This window comes from Spea bombifrons, chromosome 2 (genome assembly GCF_027358695.1).
Source record: "Spea bombifrons isolate aSpeBom1 chromosome 2, aSpeBom1.2.pri, whole genome shotgun sequence".
In the NCBI taxonomy this organism is placed as follows: domain Eukaryota; kingdom Metazoa; phylum Chordata; class Amphibia; order Anura; family Pelobatidae; genus Spea; species Spea bombifrons.
Window position 1 is genome coordinate 128,517,289 of NC_071088.1, and position 21,213 is coordinate 128,538,501.

Here is a 21,213-nt window from a genome sequence, read left to right on the forward strand (position 1 = left end):
TATCGTCTAAAGATGTGTTTTCTGTGGCCCTCAAGCCCCGGGGTTTGGCATCCTTAATTAAAGAAGTTGATGACATGGGATAATCTGACATTTCTCCCAGTTATACCCGGGTGTGTGAGAGCTGTTTAGTGCATACAGTTTATCTCTGTATTAAATGCAATATACTCGCCGGGCATGTTTGAGGTGCTCGTGGAAGCCAGTCAATTCCTTGTCTCGCAAAGACTGTAAGGCCCGGAAAAGGGATTCATGATAACTAGGTCCTGACGAATCATACCTTAGAAAAAAGAATATATGTTATACTCGGTCACAGATCTACAAAGCAAAGCATTTAATAGCCCTCGGTTATTAGGAGATTTTCTTTGGAAAGGAAACAAAAATTGTCAAACGTTTAAAATAAAACTGGGGTGAGCTGCCAATAATGTTACCTGCAGGAGCGCTCATTTGGGACATTTCACAATATATATATATATATATATATATATATATATATATATATACACATACATAATTATAACATTATACTCCGACACAATTACAGGTAACATTACGCCACGAATCCTCTAACGCTTTTAGAGGGACTGCTACCGTTTACCGCCCAACAATGACAGATAAAATGACAGATAAAAAGCCGCTGTACTTGATGGGTGAGCCGTCATCCCACTGCATATTCCTCCAGGCGGCCTGGTAACGGATCTCTTGCAGCTCGGCGGTCCACTCCGCGTTATCGTGTTCCAGACCGCGCAGGTAAGTGGAGAGCGTGCGACTCAATCCAAAGTTCTGCAGGGCCTGTACAGACAAGGGGTTAAAACAGAGTAAGAACGCTAGGTACACATTAGATCGGGTTGAGCATTACCTTCGTTCAACAGCTTAAAGGAGACCATCTAGTTCTACGTTTCTAAACGTATTCACTGAAATCATGTACTTCGAAGTGTTGGCGCATACGGGAATTAAACCGCAATGTTGTTTGCTAAAGAAATGGTCAGCAGCAATCAGGACAGCTAACGGATTAACCCCTTCATGACAAAGCCAGTACATGTACAGGCTCACAATGCATTGTTTTTAATGGGTTTAAGGACAACCCATTGTCCTTAAGGGGTTAAATGAAAGAGGAATACAGGAAATGGCAAGAGATGAAATAGTCTTTTTTGGCTGCTATAGAAAGTAAAAAAAAAAAAAAGAAAAAAAAAAGAAATGTATTTTTATTTTTAATTTTTTTTAATATTTTTAGATTTTTCTAATGGTCATCGTTCTTGTGTTTTAAAACATATAGTAATTTAAGGAAGCTTTGTAGCATTTGGGTAGGGATAATGTCTCACAGGCCTCTACGCAGTTGACAGACGCCGAGTTAGTACCTGCATGATGCCAGCTTGCCGCGTGGCCGGAGGAAGATTCACTTCCAAGTCATAGGTAACCAAGGCTTTCCCCCACATCGCCTCGTGTTCATAGGTTCGGATTCTGGTAAAGAAAATAAAAGCGTTCTGACTAGAACATATACTGCAAACAAAGCCATTAACAGGCATAGGCAAGACTTCAATATAAAAATTTTTTAACTTAATTTGAACAAACCTGGCAAGAGGTTGGAGCATTTTTCCTCCGCCGCAGCCGTACAAACTGTCAGGCTCCCCGATACTTCTGTAGATTTCCAGCAGCAGGTCCTGGCACAGACCAAAAACACTTTAAAGCTTCTGGTGTCTAGGTGTATCCCAGCCATTTAAGCGGCATGCTGTGTGTGCGTGCGAAATACGATCGGCTATTTGATTTTGTTTAGAATCCCACAACATGGCTCACGATGAAATCCTGGAATGCCGAGGTGTGGAACCGAGAAGAAATTAACTTCAACTTTGTGTTTCTTACCTGCAAACTTATGCCAGTCTCTTCTTTGCTTTTGTCACTCAGACTGGTGATCGTCATAACCTGACTTTCCTCCTCAAACTTCAGACTCTTTCGGGCACTTGACAAGGACCTGTTTACAGAAAGACAGCTAGAGATGATCCAGTTTGTGGGGTGAGCTACGTTGGAAGAAGACATTCAGGCATAGATGCCAAATTCAAAAGATAATAGTGGCTAAATGTCCCTTAACGGTTATATAAATATTTCCTATAAGAGGTTACCTTGTCCTTTGCTCTGCATCCAGCCTGATCTTGTCCGCATATATTTCGGCATAGAGTAAAGCGGTGAAGTGGGCTGAACAGGACTGGACTGCCATGGCCACCTCAAGGTAGTTAAGATCCAGCCAGAAATTATCATCAAAGGCTGTCCCTGGGACGGGCCTACGGGGAGAAATGACGATTTATTGAATGTTACCATTTAACGTGGGTTTAAATGTCGCTCTTAAGGAGTTACATTGTTGGAAGACATTCTCTACCTCCTTTGTTTTCTTAGGTATTCAACCACACTGAGCATCGTCCTCCTGGAAGCCACATTCAGACTCCCACGTGTCAAACCTTCAGACTCTATACGGGAAGACAAAAAAAGGTTTATTAACACAGTCCATGATGGCACTCGCAAGACATCTCGCATTTTAGAAAAATAAAATTAACTTATAGAGAAACTTTAAATAGATAAACTTGTGTAGTTTTTAATCAGGACACACAGTTCTGGAGAAAAGTCTCATTCAAAAGTTAACGCTTCTTGTAGACACATATTTGTTGTGTGTGTGTATGTTCCTCTGGTAGACGGGGGTAACCTTCACATGCGCAATATGTGACATGGATGAACTACTGGCATTCCGTTTTTTTTTTTGAAGATTGTTAATAGAACATGATAGAGGAGAAACATCAGCTATCGGCAGGTGGTCTATAATCAGACAGAACCTAATTTTATGTGATTCCATCAATAACCAGCAGGAAGTACCAGCTTACCACGCTACTCCGCTAGGCGTTACCTGAATCAGAGCTTGCTGGGGTGGCTGATCTACTGGAACTTGGTACAGACCGGCAGCATGATGTGAAAAAGCCTTGGATGTGTTTTGATAGAAGCTTCCTCCATGAGCCATCAGAGTCATGAAGGAGGATGTTGTGGAGAAGATTCGGCAACACAGCTTGAGAAAAATCTACTTTCACCTGCAAACACCGGCCACACAAAGAGTTAATACGAACAAGACTGGACACATTACAGAAGTAGCCTGTTTAGAAGTCAATGGCGGTGCCTCTCAAACCTACTCATGATTTAAGGACTTTTCCAATTGTATTCCATTAAGAATATAGACAAAACCAGACAGCCAACGGTTCATTGGTTAGATTTACTATCGGACCAAACATTTTTAATTAACAACTTATCTATTAATTTACAATAACTCAGCTCCAAAATAGGTTCATAAAGCCTGATCTATTAAACTGTATCATGTCACTCATTACTGATTGCATCAATAACTGTTCCCAAAAAACTGGATCATGCCCAGGTTCATAATTGGATTCCTGGCAAACTCCAGGCTCATGGATTAGTGGTAAAGAAAGGATTTGGGTGTGGGACAGATCGGAAGTGTGTGTATACGGTAATGTGCTTTGGCTGTAACTTAGTAAAACCTAAATCCCATTTATTTGTGGTATTTATAGGGTAGAAATGGGTCAACACACACTTACCTTGCATATAGGTTTTAGTAACCGCAGGACTTCACTCTTCACACCACCACTTTCCAACAACGAGCAAGTCAGGTCCTTTACCCAGACCCCGTGGCTACCATTGTGTGGTATCCAAACGTTAGCGTCGTCCAGGCTTTCCAGAGAACCATTCGTCTGAATGTCTGACACCTCCAGAAACTATAAAATTACAACAGCTTGGTCCTGAACTTACAAATATTAGCACCAAAATCAAGCACAAGATACACACCTGAAGCCGACAAACATGTGCAATAAGATAACATTCATTCCAGCTTAGTAGAGAATATAGAAAATGAGAAAGGAACGTGGTAAGAAGAGACAATCAGTACAACTAACCAATGCACTCGGCCTTTTTTACACTGTGTAAAAAAAAAAAATTAAAAAAAAATATATTTTTTTATATATATAAATGTATTAATTTCTAAATATATCTAATATCTGTTACCCGTACAGAGTAAAATCCTAGCTTCTGCCTAAGTGATTGAATCACACCATTCAGCACCATTACCATATATGTGTGCTTAAAACATATTGCAAAGATAATTAACTATCTAGGTATATTTTTAACCCTTGCTGTGTTAAATTCCAACGGAAATAAAGGTTTTAATGTTTGTAAATGTAAGGACATTCCCTAATTTGACTGGGTCACATTTAACCCTTTTACGCCTGACGGGGCATTATTGTGGTTTTACTTCCCCGTTGATATTTGATGTATTTAAAACATATCTTTAAAAACTGCTGGTATGCTGCAGCAATCAGACGTACCTTTTTCTTAGGAACACGGAACGGCTGGAAATAAACGAGCATGGGATCTTCCTTATCTTTGTAGACGTCCCAAAACATGCTGCCAGTTCTTGTAGCCAAAATATTTTTTAAGCAAGTCACAGCTGCTGATCGGATCTGGATACTAAAGAAAGAGATATAATCGCAGGATATGTGAGTCTTTACAAAACAAATTAGTCATTTTGGGAACAGTGTGGGGATTTATGTCATGGAAATATAGATAAAACACGTGAATCTAAGTGATTTACCAAATATTAAAGTTATCGCGCTACATGAGGTCTATGAATGACATATGAAAAATACAGAACGTTACATGTTTTAACCTAACCCTGCAATGTTTAACTCCAATAAATTGCAGCCGTGAGATATATTTTATCTGTGACCGCGTTATATATTTCAAATGGAATAAGGGAAGATGTTTCTTACCGAGGGAAATGTCATGATGTGCATCATTTGTATTTATAATGTTATTATATATGTAGGCATACAAGCAGGTGCATACAAACCTGCCAATTCATGTTTCAGGGCACATGAAACAGATGAAAACTGCAAAATGCTGTGCATAGTAATGCCAAAAGATGTTTAGAAGGTTTATTCACTAAAAGGTAGAGTGAACAGGAGAGTTGCGGCTTTAACCCCCTCACTTCACTGTTTATTATGAACACCAGCAAGTTTCTCCAGCATAGAACGGCATGGCTGGCTGTGTATAAGGCATAATTCAGTGGCTGAGGACACTCGCTGATTTAGCTATACATTATACAGGGCCTGCCAAGCTTGTCCTACACCAGAAAGTCACTGGGGTTAGACCTTCATAATTCGTATTGTCAACTCAAGATGTTAAAACCATAACTCTCTGTCCACTCTCACTTTAGCGAATATACCCCAATGTATCAAGGTCCTGGCTTAGCATTGGTACGCCGTTTTGGACGTTACCCAAATGTTTTTCCCATAATAAGATCAAACGTCTGAAGCAAAGAATCTCACCAATGATCTGTCATCGCATTATTTATTAAAACCAATGTGACCAGCACACACTGGAGCTCTTTTTCCTGAAAAACAACCTTGACAAGGTCATTTCTGTGCTGGAGAGCTATTGTAGAAAAGTCAATAGGACCCAGTTCGCCAAGGCAGCTCCCGACAGCTTCTGCAAATGATACAATGAAATATGACAGGTAAATATCTACTACAACGAATTATCTGCGGTGTATTTCTTCAGTTACGTTGCTGATGCTTGGTAAATTACCACCAATACTGTACATGAAGTGTGTGGTTGAAAGCCTGACAAGGCTTCATTCAGAATCACAGGGACAAAGCAGCTACGAGTGTCAGCATCCGTAGAAGAAATAATGTACCCATACGGGAAGGGGTGCCCAACATGAGCAGAGATCCTTTGTTGTATTATCCCTCTCAGCCAAAAAAGATTTTAAGTAGCACGCAGAGTAGCAGTTTCCTGAGCCTCGTACCTAGAACCTCTCTCCCGTTTTCATGATGCATCGCACACTTGGACAGCTGCAGCAGACTGACCACTAGCTTTGCAATGACGCTCTCCTGGGGGTTTTCTGAAAAAGACACCCAAAAGGGTCACTTACATAGGGCATTTGTTTGCGAATTTGTTGTTTGTAATCGACATGAACTGGATAATTCTTAAAATACCGTATTTGCTCGATTATAAGACGAGGTTTTTTTCAGAGCAAATGCTCTGAAAAACACCCCTCGTCTTATAATCGGGGTCGTCTTCTAATCAGACCTCAAATAGAGGTCTGATTAGGAGACTAAGATCCAGATCCCCCGCACCGCTGCAGGGGACCTGGATCCTCCTGTCGTCGCCCCCCCACACACACACTTACCGGTGCTTCCGGAGGTGAAGTTGGCAGCGGGGGTTTGTATGCGTCCGTCGCAAATACCTTCCCCGACTGTCAGAGATCATTGTTTCAGAGTTCCTGATCTCTGACAGCCGGGGAAGGTATTTGCGACGGACGCATACAAACCCCCGCTGCCAACTCCACCTCCTTCCGGCTGCCGCGGAATGAGACGTCAACCCGCTGCCCCGGCAATACACCAGGAAATTGGAAGCACCGGTAAGTAAGTAAGTGTGTGTGTGTGTGTGTGTGTGTGTGTGTGTGTGTGTGTAGGGCATTTCTGGAATGCCTTACACCCCTATATGCCACTCTGGCACTTAGGGGGTTAAAAGGCATATTATGGGGCAGAGTGGCATATAGGGAGGTATAAGGCATTTCAGGAGGCAGAGTGGCGTTAAGGGGGCATTTAATAGTGCACTCTGCCTCCTGAAATGCCTTATACCTCCCTATATGCCACTCTGCCCCATAATATGCCTTTTAACCCCCTAAATGCCAGAGTGGCATATAGGGGTATAAGGCATTTCTGGAGGCAGAGTGCTCTATATAATGCCTTTTAACTCCCTTAATGCCACTCTGCCTCCTGGAATGCCTTATACCTCCCTATATGCCACTCTGCCCCATAATATGCATTTTAACCCCCTAAATGCCAGAATGGGATATAGGGGTATAAGGCATTTCTGGAGGCAGAGTGGCACATAGGGGGTCAAAAGGCATACCATGGGGCACAGTGGCATATAGAGGGTTAAAAGGCATATCATGGGCCACAGTGCCATATTGGTGTGGCAAGCCTGGGGGCAGATGTGCGTAACTGGGGGACAGGTTGGAAAATACAATAGAAAATATAAAAGAAATAAAAACAAAAAAAAAATATTTTTCTCAATCATAGCTTTTATTAAAAAAAAATAGTTTACATGAATTAACATTTACTGGTAAAACTTTTTTCCTTTAGGGTCGTCTTATATTCAGGCTTTTTCTTTTTTTCCTAAGTTAATATTCAGATTTTGGGGGGTCGTCTTATAATCAGGGTCGTCTTATAATCGAGCAAATACGGTAACTCTTGACCAAGTATCTTATCAGCTATGTAAGAATCTTGCAAAAATGTATGTTCATGTCTTTTTTGTACGTTTTAGAGTTATTGTAACAATGTACATAATTATGTTCATTTGTTACAGTTTTAACGTCTTAAAAAAGTCAATAAAGTATATTTAAAGAAGAATAAAAAGATACAAGAAACAAGGAACGGCCGTTTGGTTTCTATAAACACGATGCATGACCGCTACATCCCGGCCCACCCGTGCCCTCACTTTGCTTGTATCAGAAACCAAGGTAGAACACCTGATTCTGTAAACTGACATCATACCTTGCAAATCTCTTAAAAGATCTTTCATCTGATCTTTGTGCTGTTCTAATTGTTTTCTTAAGTCATTTAAACCTTCCAGTCTCGTTAGAGGAAGAGTCTCGCAAATGCTGACCGAGAGAAAGTGGTTAATTTCCTGCGGGAGAAAGCAGAGAAATGCATATAACAGGTAGGGTAAACCACACAAACCGTGAATATCACAGCAAGCCTGTATACAGCAACATGCAACTAACTGCAAACGAAGACGGGATCATGGAGCTCCAGTAATCATGATCTTGGGCTAGACCTACACCAAGCAATAGATTGCAATCTTGGGCTGTATTATTACGTCCTGAAAGACATAGAACAACCACTAGGACGTAACAATACGTCCTATAGAAAACACTGCGACCTGTAACTGGTCCCACTGGTTCCTGGTACAGGGAATGCCTTGAAACTAGCCATACAGGATCCAACGAGGTCCAGCAAAAGGTATGCGATCGAGTAAAAAAACAATCACAACAATCACATGAACTCAGATGTACAAAATACCCTTGTTCACAAATAATACATTGGGTACTACCAATATATTTGGTATTGGAAATGTTCATCTCTGAGTTAGATTTGTAAGTGAATAAAGGTAGGTACCTCCGATAGGGAGAAAGGTCCTCTGCTGTACTTAATTTGATGGTGAACCTGCCGCAGCTCCTTAAAGATGGGGTGATCAGGAAAGGGATCCAGAAGTTTAATGGTCTGGTAAAGGTTTTCATTGTCTTTGTTTTCGATCACCAAAAACTTTAGCAATTCACACACCTGGATGTTGAAGGAAAGAAAACAGCAACATTCTTGGGTTTTACAACAGAAGAAGTCTGGGATGGTTCTCCACATAGATCTTGAATGTGATTTCTTCATATAGAACGTCACTGTGTCCGACTAAAAAAATCCATGTAAAGGCAACAGCATTCATATGTGTATATAGTACGTGGTGCATGTTTGGTCAATACTGGCTTGAATATCTTGAGAGAGACTGAGAGGGAGAGGGAGAGGGAGAGGGAGAGTGAAATGAACGAAAGGATGAGTTTGTAAGCAAGTTGTGGTAGAGTTGTGATTTCTATTTATTTTCCTTATGCATTTCATAAAATCTACTCGCATTACAAATGCATTATTCAGGGCTTTCTAATGGACACTGAAGTTGGTAAATCAAAAGAGCAACTGCCCTGCAACCCCCTGCTTTATTGATTAAACACTTTAAAACACATTTCTTTTAGAAGCCACCAAGAAAATCAATTTACCTGTGTTTTAATTTCTACCCGGCTGTTGGCCAAAGAGATCATAGTGCCCACGATAACATGGAGGTGACACTCTAAAGCATCCTTGCAGTAAGTGACAGCTGTTTGGCACACACGGTGTAAGAGGTCCAGGCATAGCAGGAGGGTTCGCGAGGTGACATCGTCCACGGTATGAGAAACCCTAAAAGAAGACGTTTCACAGTCAGGAAGCAGAAAGGAAAGTCGGCACAATCCCACACCGAGATTCATTCGTAAAATAACGACACTACTTGGTGAATCCAGGAAAACACAGCATTTCATTCACTAAAGCAGGAGTTTGGAGGTAGGTTGTGGTCTTACCTCACTGGCTTTATTGAGCTTTATGAGGCATTTTACAGGAGATTTGCCCCTTCAAAATATACATAATGAAGCTGGTGAAGTGAGAAACAGCTCTAAAGTCAAGCTTCTTCTTCCGTGAATAAACCCTCTACACATTATCCTATGAAGTTTAATTAATAACACACAAATGTAGTTATACTCAGAGTTTTTGCAAAATTCTCAACTTGGTTGATGCAGGAGCCCTAAGCCTGTCCTATATACACATATACTACACGCACACACGCTTACCGTATCTTACCAACACAATCTTAGACCGACACAGGTAGGGTAGTTGTGCTTCGGAACCTAGTCATGTTGATAATGGATTTACTGAACACAGTATGGTGTGGTAGTTGTGCGTGTGCATGAATGAGCTATTGAGGGCTCCATTTATAATATAAATCTTATTGACTAATAAGTCATGTTCTGACTTTATTTGCATTCAGTGTCGCTTTAGTAGTGCTTTATAAACAAACATTAATGGCAGAGATATAACGTCCTGCCAGAGACATACCTGCTGTTTATGTGGTGGATCAAAGTGTATATGACATCTCTGAGCACGAAAGCCCAGGCTCCACCTAAACCATCCTTCATTTCCACCAGCAGCAGGCTGACAAACAGGTGGTATATGGAGAGGATGCGGTGCTTCTTGTAAACATTGCTGGTCTCTGCCGCCTGTTTGCAAATGGACAGAAGTATCTTCTGGAATGAATCCTGCAAGCGGAACACACAATCAAAAAAGAAAATAAAAAAGGTGAACGCACCCGTACCTCAAAGGTCGTCTGCAGAAGTTATATTTTTATTTTAATGTATTCATTATTTCACTACAATAGCACAATAGCTGAAGACTCTGTGGGTGACATATCAAGTTCACATTAAGATGGAAGGGCCAGAAAGGGCCACTGGAAATCACATAATATGGAAGTTTCAATTAACGTACCCAGCCAGGTAAACTGGAGGACAGTATAAAGACAATTATTATCTAGTATTAACTTATGTTCTGAACACATGCTAACTAATACTCTGGAGAAAGGGATATTTCTCCTTTAAGCCATCAAAAGGAGTTCACAATTTAGAATTAATCAGATGTCCTCTATTTATCCTTCTGAGACCAAAATGGACAGATGGAACAGAGAGGTTACGCACGTCTCAAACATAGACGTGTACTAGATTATTACACATTCTCACCGGGCTCTTCGAAAGAATTGCCACAAGGCTTTTGAGCTTGCTTTTATGGCAGCTGCTGATATAATCCAAGGTTGCCTTAATGACATAAGAAGGAAAATAGGGTGGATTTGGAGCAGGGTCCAGTTCCCTAAACAAAAAAAAGAATATATACATTTAAAGCTATGCTGCAGTATGGTCTTTTACCAAGAAAACATCCCCAGAAGACATAGAACTTTTAAATGAACACAGTATTAAATAACAGGTCCCCTGATGCCAAGTGCCCGAGTGTAATATCGAAAGTAATCATTTTCATCTTGTTACTGATTCATCTTGTTGTAAGATGTTACCTGATGTTAAGTAAGTTACCCATAATTTTTTGTGTTAATCATGAAAATGTATTATACTTTGCTTTTATTTTCATTGTCAGAAAGGCAACACACACACGACGATTTCCTATTCTCACCCTGTAAAGCGGAGTAACTCCGGCTCTTCACGTGTTGCACTGCTTGTCGATTCATGTAACGTCATTAGCAGCTCTCCCACGATGTCTGGCAGGTTTCGGATGAACAAGCTGTCTATTTGCTGCAAAGGAACATACTATATTGCCGACACCAGATACATTACAATAAGGGGACTGTCAGAGGTCGGGGAGGACTACATACAAATAAAGTATAATCTGAGAATGAATAAACTCGGATTTGTAAAAAGAGCAGTTTGGTTTTACACTGTAACCGTAAGGAAGCCACAATAACAACCAATATAGTGTTCCTGCTGATGGTTTCATCTTTACCATAATGCACCAGAACTTAATAAACAACCCATTATTCTACATAATTCAGGCTAATGGCATATATCAGTGAGAGATGCTGCTAGATGTTAGAAATTGTCTTTTTAACTTAAAAACGATGTACAATGTATTAAATATGAATTTTGTAACTTAGGGAAACAGTTTTCAACCTAAACAATGTCAAAATAAACATAAGCCGATATCGTGGAAGAAAGGTCCTACCTGCTTGCCCAGGCAGCTCTCCTGCTGCAGCAAGTCATACACTTTAGTGGCGACCACTCTCTTCTTCGCCATCTCCGGATCCCCAGCGCATTCATAGGCAAAGTAGGGGAGAATGTTCACAAGAATCCTTGGGAAGCAATTGGCCAGCAGGACCTTCCAGTCCTCCTCAATACACTGCGCAACAGCCTTTACTTCTTCGAAATCACTTCTTATCACCAGGTGTGGGATGAGAACCTTGTAACAGCATCTGGAAAGAGACATGGGGTACCATTAACCCCTTAAATGACAAAGCCCGTACACGTACGGGCTCAAAATGCATTGTTTTCAATGGGTTTAGGGAGTGCCCATTGTCCTTAAGGGGTTAATAAGTCAAGGAATCTGTAAATAAGCTGGTAGAGCTGGAAATCGGTGTTGGCCAATCCTCTGTAGTATGCAGACCTTCCAAGTAAAGTAAAGTAAAGTAAAGTGATAGGTATACCTAGTATAACATTTATGAGCGCATGGCCTGAACTGTGAGTTGGTTGGCATCAATTCATCAAGATAACTACACATTTCAAGGAATCAACCACTGGGTTCCTCAAGCTTAGTCAATTTCATCTATTGAAGAAAAACTTTTGCAGAAGACTTGTTGGGTAGGGACTTATAAGTTATGAAGTCTGAGTAGAAATAGTTCATTGTCAAAGTCTTGTTTTAGTGAATAGTCTGACTTTTAATCTGGTTAATGTTGGTGAGAGGACCTTAGTATCTATATCAATCCAGAACGCCTGTGTGTATATTCTAGCTCATTCACAAACTATGAGAGTAAGGCACCATACCAACAATACACGCACGTCAAATCATGCTTACACATTCACCTTAACCTAATACGAATCGGGTACACGCATGAAGACAAATATACAAATGCTGCATGCCAATACAACCCATTCCTTACAGAGCCATGAGCCATCAACATGCTTGATACATATATACCACGTTCATAAACACGCCAAACAAACGCAACAAAAAATACTTACAAGTGATGAGAGGCGGAAACTCATTGTGTGCACTTTCACGTTTCAGAAACATATGTGAAGGGATCACTTACCATTTATTTTACATACACAGACAAAACAAAAATACACAAGAAGGGTAGAGGAAGGGAAGAATGTAACGTGTCCTTACTTATAAGCCAGCATTTGTCAATGTGTTCGCAGTTTAAGAAAAACACACGGTGAGATTCAACAAGGTGGATGGACTGGAAGCACAGATGGAATCAGGGTTTCACTAACAAAACGGGGCATATGTATTCAAAGTGGAGGAAAGTCAATGGTCTATCAGGGAGATTGCATTGGTTGTCATGGTGACAGACACCTTTCAAATTTTGCAGGTTTATATACAATCTGTTAGGAATCTTCACCACGTATGGCTTGTACATCAAAAATCTAAATTGGCTTTACCTTAGAATCTACAGCGACACTGCATAATTCAAAGAGACACCACGGCCTATGGCCACATGGCTAATGCAGACTTACTGGTGTTCTGTATGAAATGCTCTATGGCACAGGTGTTAGTCTTGCAGATAACATGTCACATATCTGCCCTACAAGCAGCGGGGGCGCACCAACCTGTAAAACTCTTGCAGCGTGGAGTAGTTTAATAAGGTGTAGGGGAACGCAGACAGGCTGTACCCAGGAACATTCATTTGAAGCCACTCAAGAATCAGATAATCCAAATGAGAAGTCATGAAGTCTTTCACATTTCTGTAACCCAGGGCTGCAGAAACTCGTTCCAGCACCTAGAATGAAATAATTTAGCTATTGTACACAGCCAACTATAGATCTACGTCTCAGGCAACCCTATCCTTATCCGCATATGCAAAGCCTGGTCCCTCTCCTACAAAACTCACGCAGATCGTCCCACCGGTTGATCGGATTCTCTGGTGCACCGCTGTTTAATGAGATAATTACATATATCAGTACTGTGCTTGTGAGGAGGACAGCTGGGATATGGGAGATCTGATGAAGGAGCACAGCGGTAAGGGCAGCAGTTACAGCCTGGCTGGGAAGGTGCCCTGGCTCAGCACCCAATATATATATATATATATATATATATATATATATATATATATATATATATATATATATATATATATATATATATATATATATATATATAGTATTTTTGATTTACCTTTCTATAGAATGAGAGAGTAAAACATAATTCCGGTACAAAGTATGAAACGTGGTTTTATATCTATAGCACCTAACAGAATGGACCAATCAGTGTGTGCATTCCACTGTTTGCTATGTCAATAAAATCATCTTTCATACATAAAAATAATCACATGAACAGTGAACAGTTCGCACACTTGCCTTTTTAATGAGCTGGGTGTCAAGTCCATTTTCTTTGACAGACTGACAAACGGCAAAGAGAGCCTGCTTCTCACAAACAGGGCTGCTGCGCAGGACCACCGATATCAGCATCAACAACGTCGATTTTCGGTTGTACTCCTCATCGGGGAGATCGTCGCGGTCTGGGCTGCCCCGAGACTACATGTACAAACAGCTTAGTAAATTACATCTTCAACAGTAAATTTCCACTAACCCCATCTGACTACCTGGGCGACTGTGAATGATGTGCATTATTATCCCCCTCCACCTTGCTTATCAGACACACAAGTTTTTATGCTGATGGGAAAGTGGATATTTGCTAGTTATTTTCCAATGCTCAAAGTCCGGGGCGGCAGCTTGCACTTTACAGGTTACAAGCTGCGAGGGTCCCTGGCACTGCCTGCTTGCAGACAACGTTAGTATCGCTCCTTCAGCGAATAACAACATTGTTTCCCGAGATCGGTAGAGGAGATCTTAGCTGTATTACCTCTACCATTTGTGAGCAAAAACGAGAGCCCCGGGTTTCAGCGGATAGACGTGCGCTGAAGTCATCAGTGCATCTGCAGCCCATCTGCTGTCGGTCGGACAGATATCTAAAAAGCAGGGGTGTCCCTTGCCACATTATGAAAATTCCAATGGAATTTACTGTTTGGTGACTCTGACCCAACCACACAGGGATCATAAAAGAACAGATGACTTCTAAACAGCTAAACAGATTCATTTGAGAGACCCCATAGGAGTAACATGACCCAAAATAGGTAACTGGAACTGCATCTCTCCCTTTGAATAAATCTGTTAATGGTGTAACAGTGGTGTAATATTTGTACAATGCTTTGGTGCTTACCATGGAATTCATTCCCTCCTGGACCTTCATGTACACGTTATCGAACGCCTTCTGCTGTAACTTCAGGGGAAGGGCTCGTGATTTCACATCCTGGAACAGTCTGCAGCCCAGGAGAACACGGCATAAGTTCATACATGTATAAAGCTCACATGTTCTTTTGGTGATTTAATTTAATATTAACATGTGGTATTCTTGCTAATTAATCAACTGCAACAATGGAGCAAAATGGCTCTAACTACTCAGCCTAATTATGTGACCCAGGCAGGCATAAGGATATAAGTACAAGACTAAACACTAAATACAAGAAGCATGAACCGGCAGCACCGAAGGCACAGCATAAAACATAATCTGTATTTTGCTTTCCGGTGATCCCAGTCTCCTCTAGCCCCCCAGGGCTCTTTAAATCTCAATTACCTATTTACAGACATGGCGGTGATCAGGCGAACTCGATGATTGGCGTCTGCCAGGAATTGTGGGAAAGCATCTCTCACGGGAAGTTCGGAATCTGCAATACTGATGATGGCCCACTTAGCATGAGGATCAACCTACAATCAGAACAATACAGAAATGCTACATATTATTTATGAGCATTTGCACATAAAATGTTTCAATGCCTCCACACAATTAAAAATACAGATATTCTTTAAAGAATATCCCCATTTACTAATCAAAACGTCCCATACGTACATTCCTAGTATTAGATTAAGAAAAACTGGCAAAGATGAAACACTTACTGGCTGCCCTCCAAGAGCTTGTAATCTAATGCAATTCAGCCAACGAAGGTATCCTCTACCAGTTATGCTTAATATTTTTCCACAGCTTACATGGTACAACCCTAAAACTGCATAGTATTAAGTGGCGGGGTTAATTAATTAGGGGGCTAGACTACGAAGCCTTAACGGTCCTTCTTAAAAACCTTTATATAAATGTTAAATAATGTTAAGTGAGACATATGTCCCATTTAACATATCAGAAAGTGATTTGGTTTAGAACTTCTTTCTACATTTTGCTAGCACTTTAATAGGTTACTATCTAAACCTATAGAACTAATATTATTATATAAGATTATTGTTATTTAGAAAAGGTGTTACCTCAATCAATGTCTTCATGCAGTTCACAAGGGCAACTCTGACTACGGCCGTGCATTTCCCTTCCTTTGTCAAGTGCCTGTAAAGGAAACATTTGACATTGAAGCGATTCAAATCTTTTTATATTTCTAAATTATATTCCCTAATTCTAAAGAAAAAAAAAGTAGATTACCAAAAAGCTTGGACAATGCTTAGGACCTGTCCCTCTGCATCGCATCTATCATCTGTTTCGGCCTCGTCCTGCCCCAAACACACCACGACGGGAAGCAGTCTCTGCAAGATGGCGACGCACACCTCCTGGTCACGTCGATATGCAGAGCAGACCTCGCTACAAACAGAACAGAAAAGAAATAAGGCGAGATACGACAGTAGATTAGACACACGGTGGGAACACACTTACGGAAGCGGCTTCAGCAGGGCGATCATGTCATCCACAGGAAGAGGAGCATCCGCCATATGCAGCTCGCCTAACAGCTGCAAATACTACCGGGGAGGAAAGAAAGAGAAGATGGATCCTTTGTTTGAATCTTAACATTATATTGGCCCAACATAGAAAAGAATTTTTCAGAAACCTCAAATTCTCTGGCATAATAAAAAGGCGTAAAGGCTCCACTATTATTTTGGCCATCCCACAAGACATAAGGTTCCAAGGACAACTTGCCCTAAAGTACAATGACCTGAGACTTTGGCTTACCACATGAAGCTGCAGAGGCTTGCTCGTATCCAAAGAGTTACTGTCAATGATGTTTAAGAGTTTCCTCCGTATATCAGACGGCCTGAAGGACACATTTAGGTTGTGAGCCGCTGACGCACAAAGACAAAGAAACCGAAGGGTCTGCAGCAGGACGGAATCTTGCTTTGACAAATGTTCCTCAGACAGAGGACTGGCTGCCCCTGTGTGCAAGAAACATAGCGGTTCTTCAGCCTTTGGGAATTATACGCAAGAACTGTGAGAACAATAATAGATCCCCCCCTCCCCAGTCGAATAATGTTGTGTAGGGAGTGTACCGGTGATATTCTGCAGTTCCCCGATGTCTGTGCCATCTGCTGCTTCAGTACCATGGTGGTCATCAAAGAGGTCCATTGCTCCTTGGTCATCTCCCTCACATCTAGATTCTGGGTCAATATCCATTAGGTCTACTTCACCTACCTCTACCGGGTTTCCACTGCTGGTAAACTGCAGAGGTATCAAAAAAAGTAACAACTAGTTGGTTTTGGAGCGGTGCTAAATTAGTGGACACCGGCCCTCAGGTCAGAACCGGTGAAATCAATCAACTACAAACCTCTGCTGTTTGCACACAGTGTGAATTTATCCTATTTCATATACATCTACCTTCTGTTATGGAACATTAAACATTACCTTCTACAATCTGCTTTCAAATGTTACATGGTATAAATGTCAATTCGGTTTACAGTATTCTTCTACAGAAATCATGGATGATTAACAATAATTTAAAAAAAAAAAAAAAAGGTTTCCAGGCCTAGACTGATTAATATCGCTTACAGAAAAACCATTTGACCCTGGGAAGACTTTGTATTCCTACTCGGACTACACTTAAATAGGGACCCACAATGAAAATAAAATATGTATCTAGCTTACTTACCAAACATCTACAGATGTCACACAAATCAGTTAACATCCTTGTAGTTAAGAGGCGGAGGAAGAAATCTTTGAAGAACTGTCCTGGGCTATTCTATAAAAAGAACAATGGAGTACTTATGAGGCGTATGTTCCAGTGATATAAAACCACAGAGATGACAGCAGTAAAAGTCTATATACCAAAGTATTTGTAAGAAGAAAATACCACATCTACGTTACCTTAATGCAGTCACGCATACAGCCCAGGCACTGAGCTACCAACAACCCCAGTGAGAATATCCTGGTATCCTCTCCTATTTTTGACTTTAGGAATGAGGTGCTCTCCGCTGCGCACTGCATCAGCATCTGCAAAAAGAAACATCCCAGATGGTTCAGCCATCGCAAGAGTAATCCAAGCATTGAGAAGTGGTCTGCCACATCCACGACGTTACTCAAAAAAAAAAAGAAAAAGTATTTTGCTACAATCTTTCACATGCAACATATGCACATGGACTGTCTATAATAACGAATGGGGTTGTTTACCCCTTTATATTTTATGGGCAAGTAGTCTGGATATACTAATATCTGCTGTCGGTACATAATTGTGGCATTCATTTGCATTTACATTAGCTCTGTCAATTAACAGACGTAACATCTGAACCACAACAATGCAGCACATTTTCATTGCAGGCTTTAGTAAAATATGGATGTCTTTAACTAACAAGTTACTAAAAAGAGATACTGTTTTTCACTTTCTTTTAAAAAACAACAACAATTCTTCTTAAAGTTCACAGCGCAGGTAGGTCACAAACGGACATTTCTTTTAATGGCAGGACAACTTACGAATCAGTTCTACTGGTTCGCTCTCATGTTTAACCTCTTGCGCGCCAACATGAGGATCAAAGCAGCGAATCCTTGACTGTGACGGCTCACCTTGGCTTTTTGAAACAACTGAGATTTGTACGCGTCTTCCTCGCTGATGATCTCAGCGTAGCGGTAATTGGCCAAGACCCCGGCTAACAGACTTGCGCACTGAACCATGCTGACAGCAGGTGTTGCCTTTAGTAAAACAGAGTAAATTAAATAAAACATCAATAAGAGCATGGAAAATGGCAACCTAAAAAATACACTTAAGTGCAGTGCTTATGTTTCAGGTACCCTTTACATTATTACTACTCATATGTACAGATGCCTGCATGCACATATTGATTTATTTGCACTCAATACTGCAAGTGTCCTCTAGGAAGGGTTTATTTGAATAACTACTTAGTTTTTTTCCCCTTTCAAAAGTGCTGTCGCACTTAGACTAAAACTTGTTTGCAAACTATAGCATGTTAAACAAAAACAAGCTTTACCAGATCTTTTTTTTTTTTTTTTTTTTTTTTTTTTTTTATTATTTCCCCTAAAATTTTATTACAAAAAACAACACACGACTTTTAAGCAGTCTTTGCATTTTCTATAGCAACAAACGTATCAGTGCCTGCTTTTGCGTCACAAGGCAATTAAGTGCTATCAGGAAAACAGATGAATATTTTACAGGATTAAATAATTATTTCTGGAAATAGTTTGGGCCTTCGGAGGTAAAAATTGTTGAGAAGAATAGGTGGAACAGCACCTTTAAAGTCAAAATACAACCATAATAATACAACGATAAAGGTAATATACAGAGTAGATGACCCAACAGGCCATTGTCACCTCCGAGGAGTAACCGTTGAGAAGCTGCTCAGACAACGTGATAAGATTATGTTCTAGCTTCTCTCTGATGGATGTATTCACAGTCAGACACAAGGAGCCGGGCTTCCTGGCAGAATCCGGAGCATCCGTACGGGACAGAGTCGTTTCATTAAACGAGGTGTGAAGATATAGTTCTTCTGTGTCAAAGGAAACCATCTCGTCTTTCTTACTACGTGAGCTTCAAAGAAAAGCAAAAAACAAAAGCGTAAGAAAAATACACAATGCCTTTAATACCCAACATTGCAGTCAGGGTTTACTCCATCTCCCTGCTAAACTCTGAGCATTCTGTATTTGTTTTGTATTTCAGCAGTAAGGTTGTTTAGACTTGACTTTCCATGAAGCTCTCTGGGGTTTATTCACTAAAAGGAGAGTTGACAGGAAAGTTTAAAGGGCTTCTGCTGCAAGATGAGCTCGACCGGCCCTGCATAATGTATTAAATCAGTGAGATTTCTTCAAAGTATCTTCAGCCATTATATTATGTATTATACAGGGTAAGCTCAGCATTTCTTGCTGGACAAGCTCGCAATGTTGGCCCTTCATAATGAATAGGGATAGTAGAGGGTTAAGACCACAACCTTCTTTTTCCACCTGTCCATTTAGTGAATAAAGCCCACTGCAGCCAAAGACTTTGCATCTTTCATCTGTTGGTGTTATGACAAAATGCATTTTTGATTAGCCTCTATTTTTAAATGAATCTCATTAAAAAGAATAGGGCATAAACATGGCTTCTTTATACTGCCTGAAAGAGATGCAGTTTTTTATTTTAAAATAAAATTAAATAATAAGAAAACTTTACTCACCCGTCTGAAAGGCTTCCAAAAAATGTCATAGCAGTTGCAGAATCTTTAATGGTGAGGCTCACAAGGACATCAGGCAGCAAAGAGTGGGAGAAGGCTCTGTAAAAGATTATATAAAACGATTTAACAAAGTACACGGACCGATGTTTATTTCAACGGAGGAGAAACGGAGGCAGAACGTTCTTATCTGCTGTCAGATTCTGTTTCTAAAACATGTTAACGTAGCAACAGGAGAGAAATGAAAGCTTACAGGGTGCATTGAAAGAGGTCTATACCGTACTACCAAGATGATGCGTCCCTCCTGCCCTCCCCTAACCTCCTCATTATAAGAACAAGAGCGACTGCATAGGATAAGTGTTCATAGATTGCTGAAGGGAGAATCAAAGGGAAGTTAGGCATCTCCTCTCACATGTTCTGGAAAGAAGGTTAACTTAAAAAAGATGAATCCACTTAACCTGGAGTCTTCAGACTTCTACTAGAAGGACTGAGCTGGTCCTGCATCATAATGTGGGGAGATATATCAAAGATCCAGCTCAGCTGAAGCTCATTGGGCCTTCATAAATGAAAATGGATTTACCTTTTAGATGACCTGGGTGGCTACGTTAGGCAATGGGGCTAGCGGAGGAGCCTCTATCGGGTTATCTTATGTTAGCGTGCAAGTGCCTGCAACAGAGGGGCACTGGAAACGTAGTCAGACCAGGGCTATAGAAAACCTATATGCACCCGTGAAGAGGGTGAAATATTTCATCCCATCTCGTTATTCAGTAAACAAACACCAAAGGGTAAGTAGAACGGGTGCAGCATTTGTCAGGAATACTTAATCCTCTAAATTCTACTAAAAACAACTTTATCTTTTTATTTTTTCTCATGTTCATCCCATGTACTGACTTGGTTAAAACTGGGGAAAGCTCATTGTTGTCTTCCATGTCCTCATCTAAATGTCCAAAGAGTAGCCACTGTATAATGTCCGCTTTTAATGAGCCTTTGCTTCCGTTGCTTTCGCCTCCAGGTTGGTCCAGTCCTTTACTGAGATAGTCTGGAATAGCACAGGAGCTCAGAGCTTGGCCAAGGCACCGCACCGCAGAACTGTAAAGGAGAAGGGATTGTTGGGGTAACAAGGATACTACAATTTTAAAGCTGCTGTACCATCTATTCTCCTGACTGTGGCACTGTTATAGCGCGATTACGTAATCACCAGAACAAAATTATTAGTAATGTAATGATTTTTAGTGTTGGATTCCATTATGGATATATCTAAAAACCAACGGTTCCCCAAACATTTCTTTATTATCTCTCCCTCGCTAACTTTCCTTTTATTCCTGCACATATACACTACCATTTAAAAGTTTGGGGTTACTTAGCTGTTTTTATGGAAAACAAGGAAATGTCTTGCTGTGTAACAT

At 40.7% G+C, this 21,213-nt stretch overlaps 1 protein-coding gene across 2 annotated transcripts in view; it reads right to left on the reverse strand.

Moving 5' to 3' along the window:
• Positions 1-21,213, reverse strand: part of ATM (ATM serine/threonine kinase) — a 46,128-nt gene that overhangs the window by 15,667 nt on the left and 9,248 nt on the right. Inside the window, exons 11-44 of one of the 2 annotated variants that reach the window (XM_053456457.1) lie at positions 20,699-20,896; positions 19,814-19,909; positions 18,975-19,191; positions 18,213-18,338; positions 17,520-17,645; positions 17,305-17,394; positions 16,709-16,877; positions 16,395-16,594; positions 16,101-16,183; positions 15,873-16,028; positions 15,704-15,779; positions 15,027-15,157; positions 14,613-14,712; positions 13,751-13,927; positions 13,004-13,173; positions 11,400-11,646; positions 10,854-10,972; positions 10,412-10,538; positions 9,738-9,937; positions 8,870-9,047; positions 8,226-8,390; positions 7,602-7,734; positions 5,846-5,941; positions 5,367-5,526; positions 4,365-4,506; positions 3,582-3,758; positions 2,885-3,062; positions 2,366-2,453; positions 2,112-2,270; positions 1,855-1,963; positions 1,567-1,655; positions 1,353-1,455; positions 638-786; positions 170-274 (exon numbers count right to left, since the gene is read on the reverse strand). In XM_053456457.1, coding sequence (XP_053312432.1) covers positions 170-274; positions 638-786; positions 1,353-1,455; positions 1,567-1,655; positions 1,855-1,963; positions 2,112-2,270; positions 2,366-2,453; positions 2,885-3,062; positions 3,582-3,758; positions 4,365-4,506; positions 5,367-5,526; positions 5,846-5,941; positions 7,602-7,734; positions 8,226-8,390; positions 8,870-9,047; positions 9,738-9,937; positions 10,412-10,538; positions 10,854-10,972; positions 11,400-11,646; positions 13,004-13,173; positions 13,751-13,927; positions 14,613-14,712; positions 15,027-15,157; positions 15,704-15,779; positions 15,873-16,028; positions 16,101-16,183; positions 16,395-16,594; positions 16,709-16,877; positions 17,305-17,394; positions 17,520-17,645; positions 18,213-18,338; positions 18,975-19,191; positions 19,814-19,909; positions 20,699-20,896 — 4,839 coding nt within the window. Of the gene's footprint in view, positions 1-169; positions 275-637; positions 787-1,352; positions 1,456-1,566; positions 1,656-1,854; positions 1,964-2,111; positions 2,271-2,365; positions 2,454-2,884; positions 3,063-3,581; positions 3,759-4,364; positions 4,507-5,366; positions 5,527-5,845; positions 5,942-7,601; positions 7,735-8,225; positions 8,391-8,869; positions 9,048-9,737; positions 9,938-10,411; positions 10,539-10,853; positions 10,973-11,399; positions 11,647-13,003; positions 13,174-13,750; positions 13,928-14,612; positions 14,713-15,026; positions 15,158-15,703; positions 15,780-15,872; positions 16,029-16,100; positions 16,184-16,394; positions 16,595-16,708; positions 16,878-17,304; positions 17,395-17,519; positions 17,646-18,212; positions 18,339-18,873; positions 19,192-19,813; positions 19,910-20,698; positions 20,897-21,213 lie in introns of those variants that run through there. The other variant, XM_053456456.1, reaches the window with a different exon arrangement.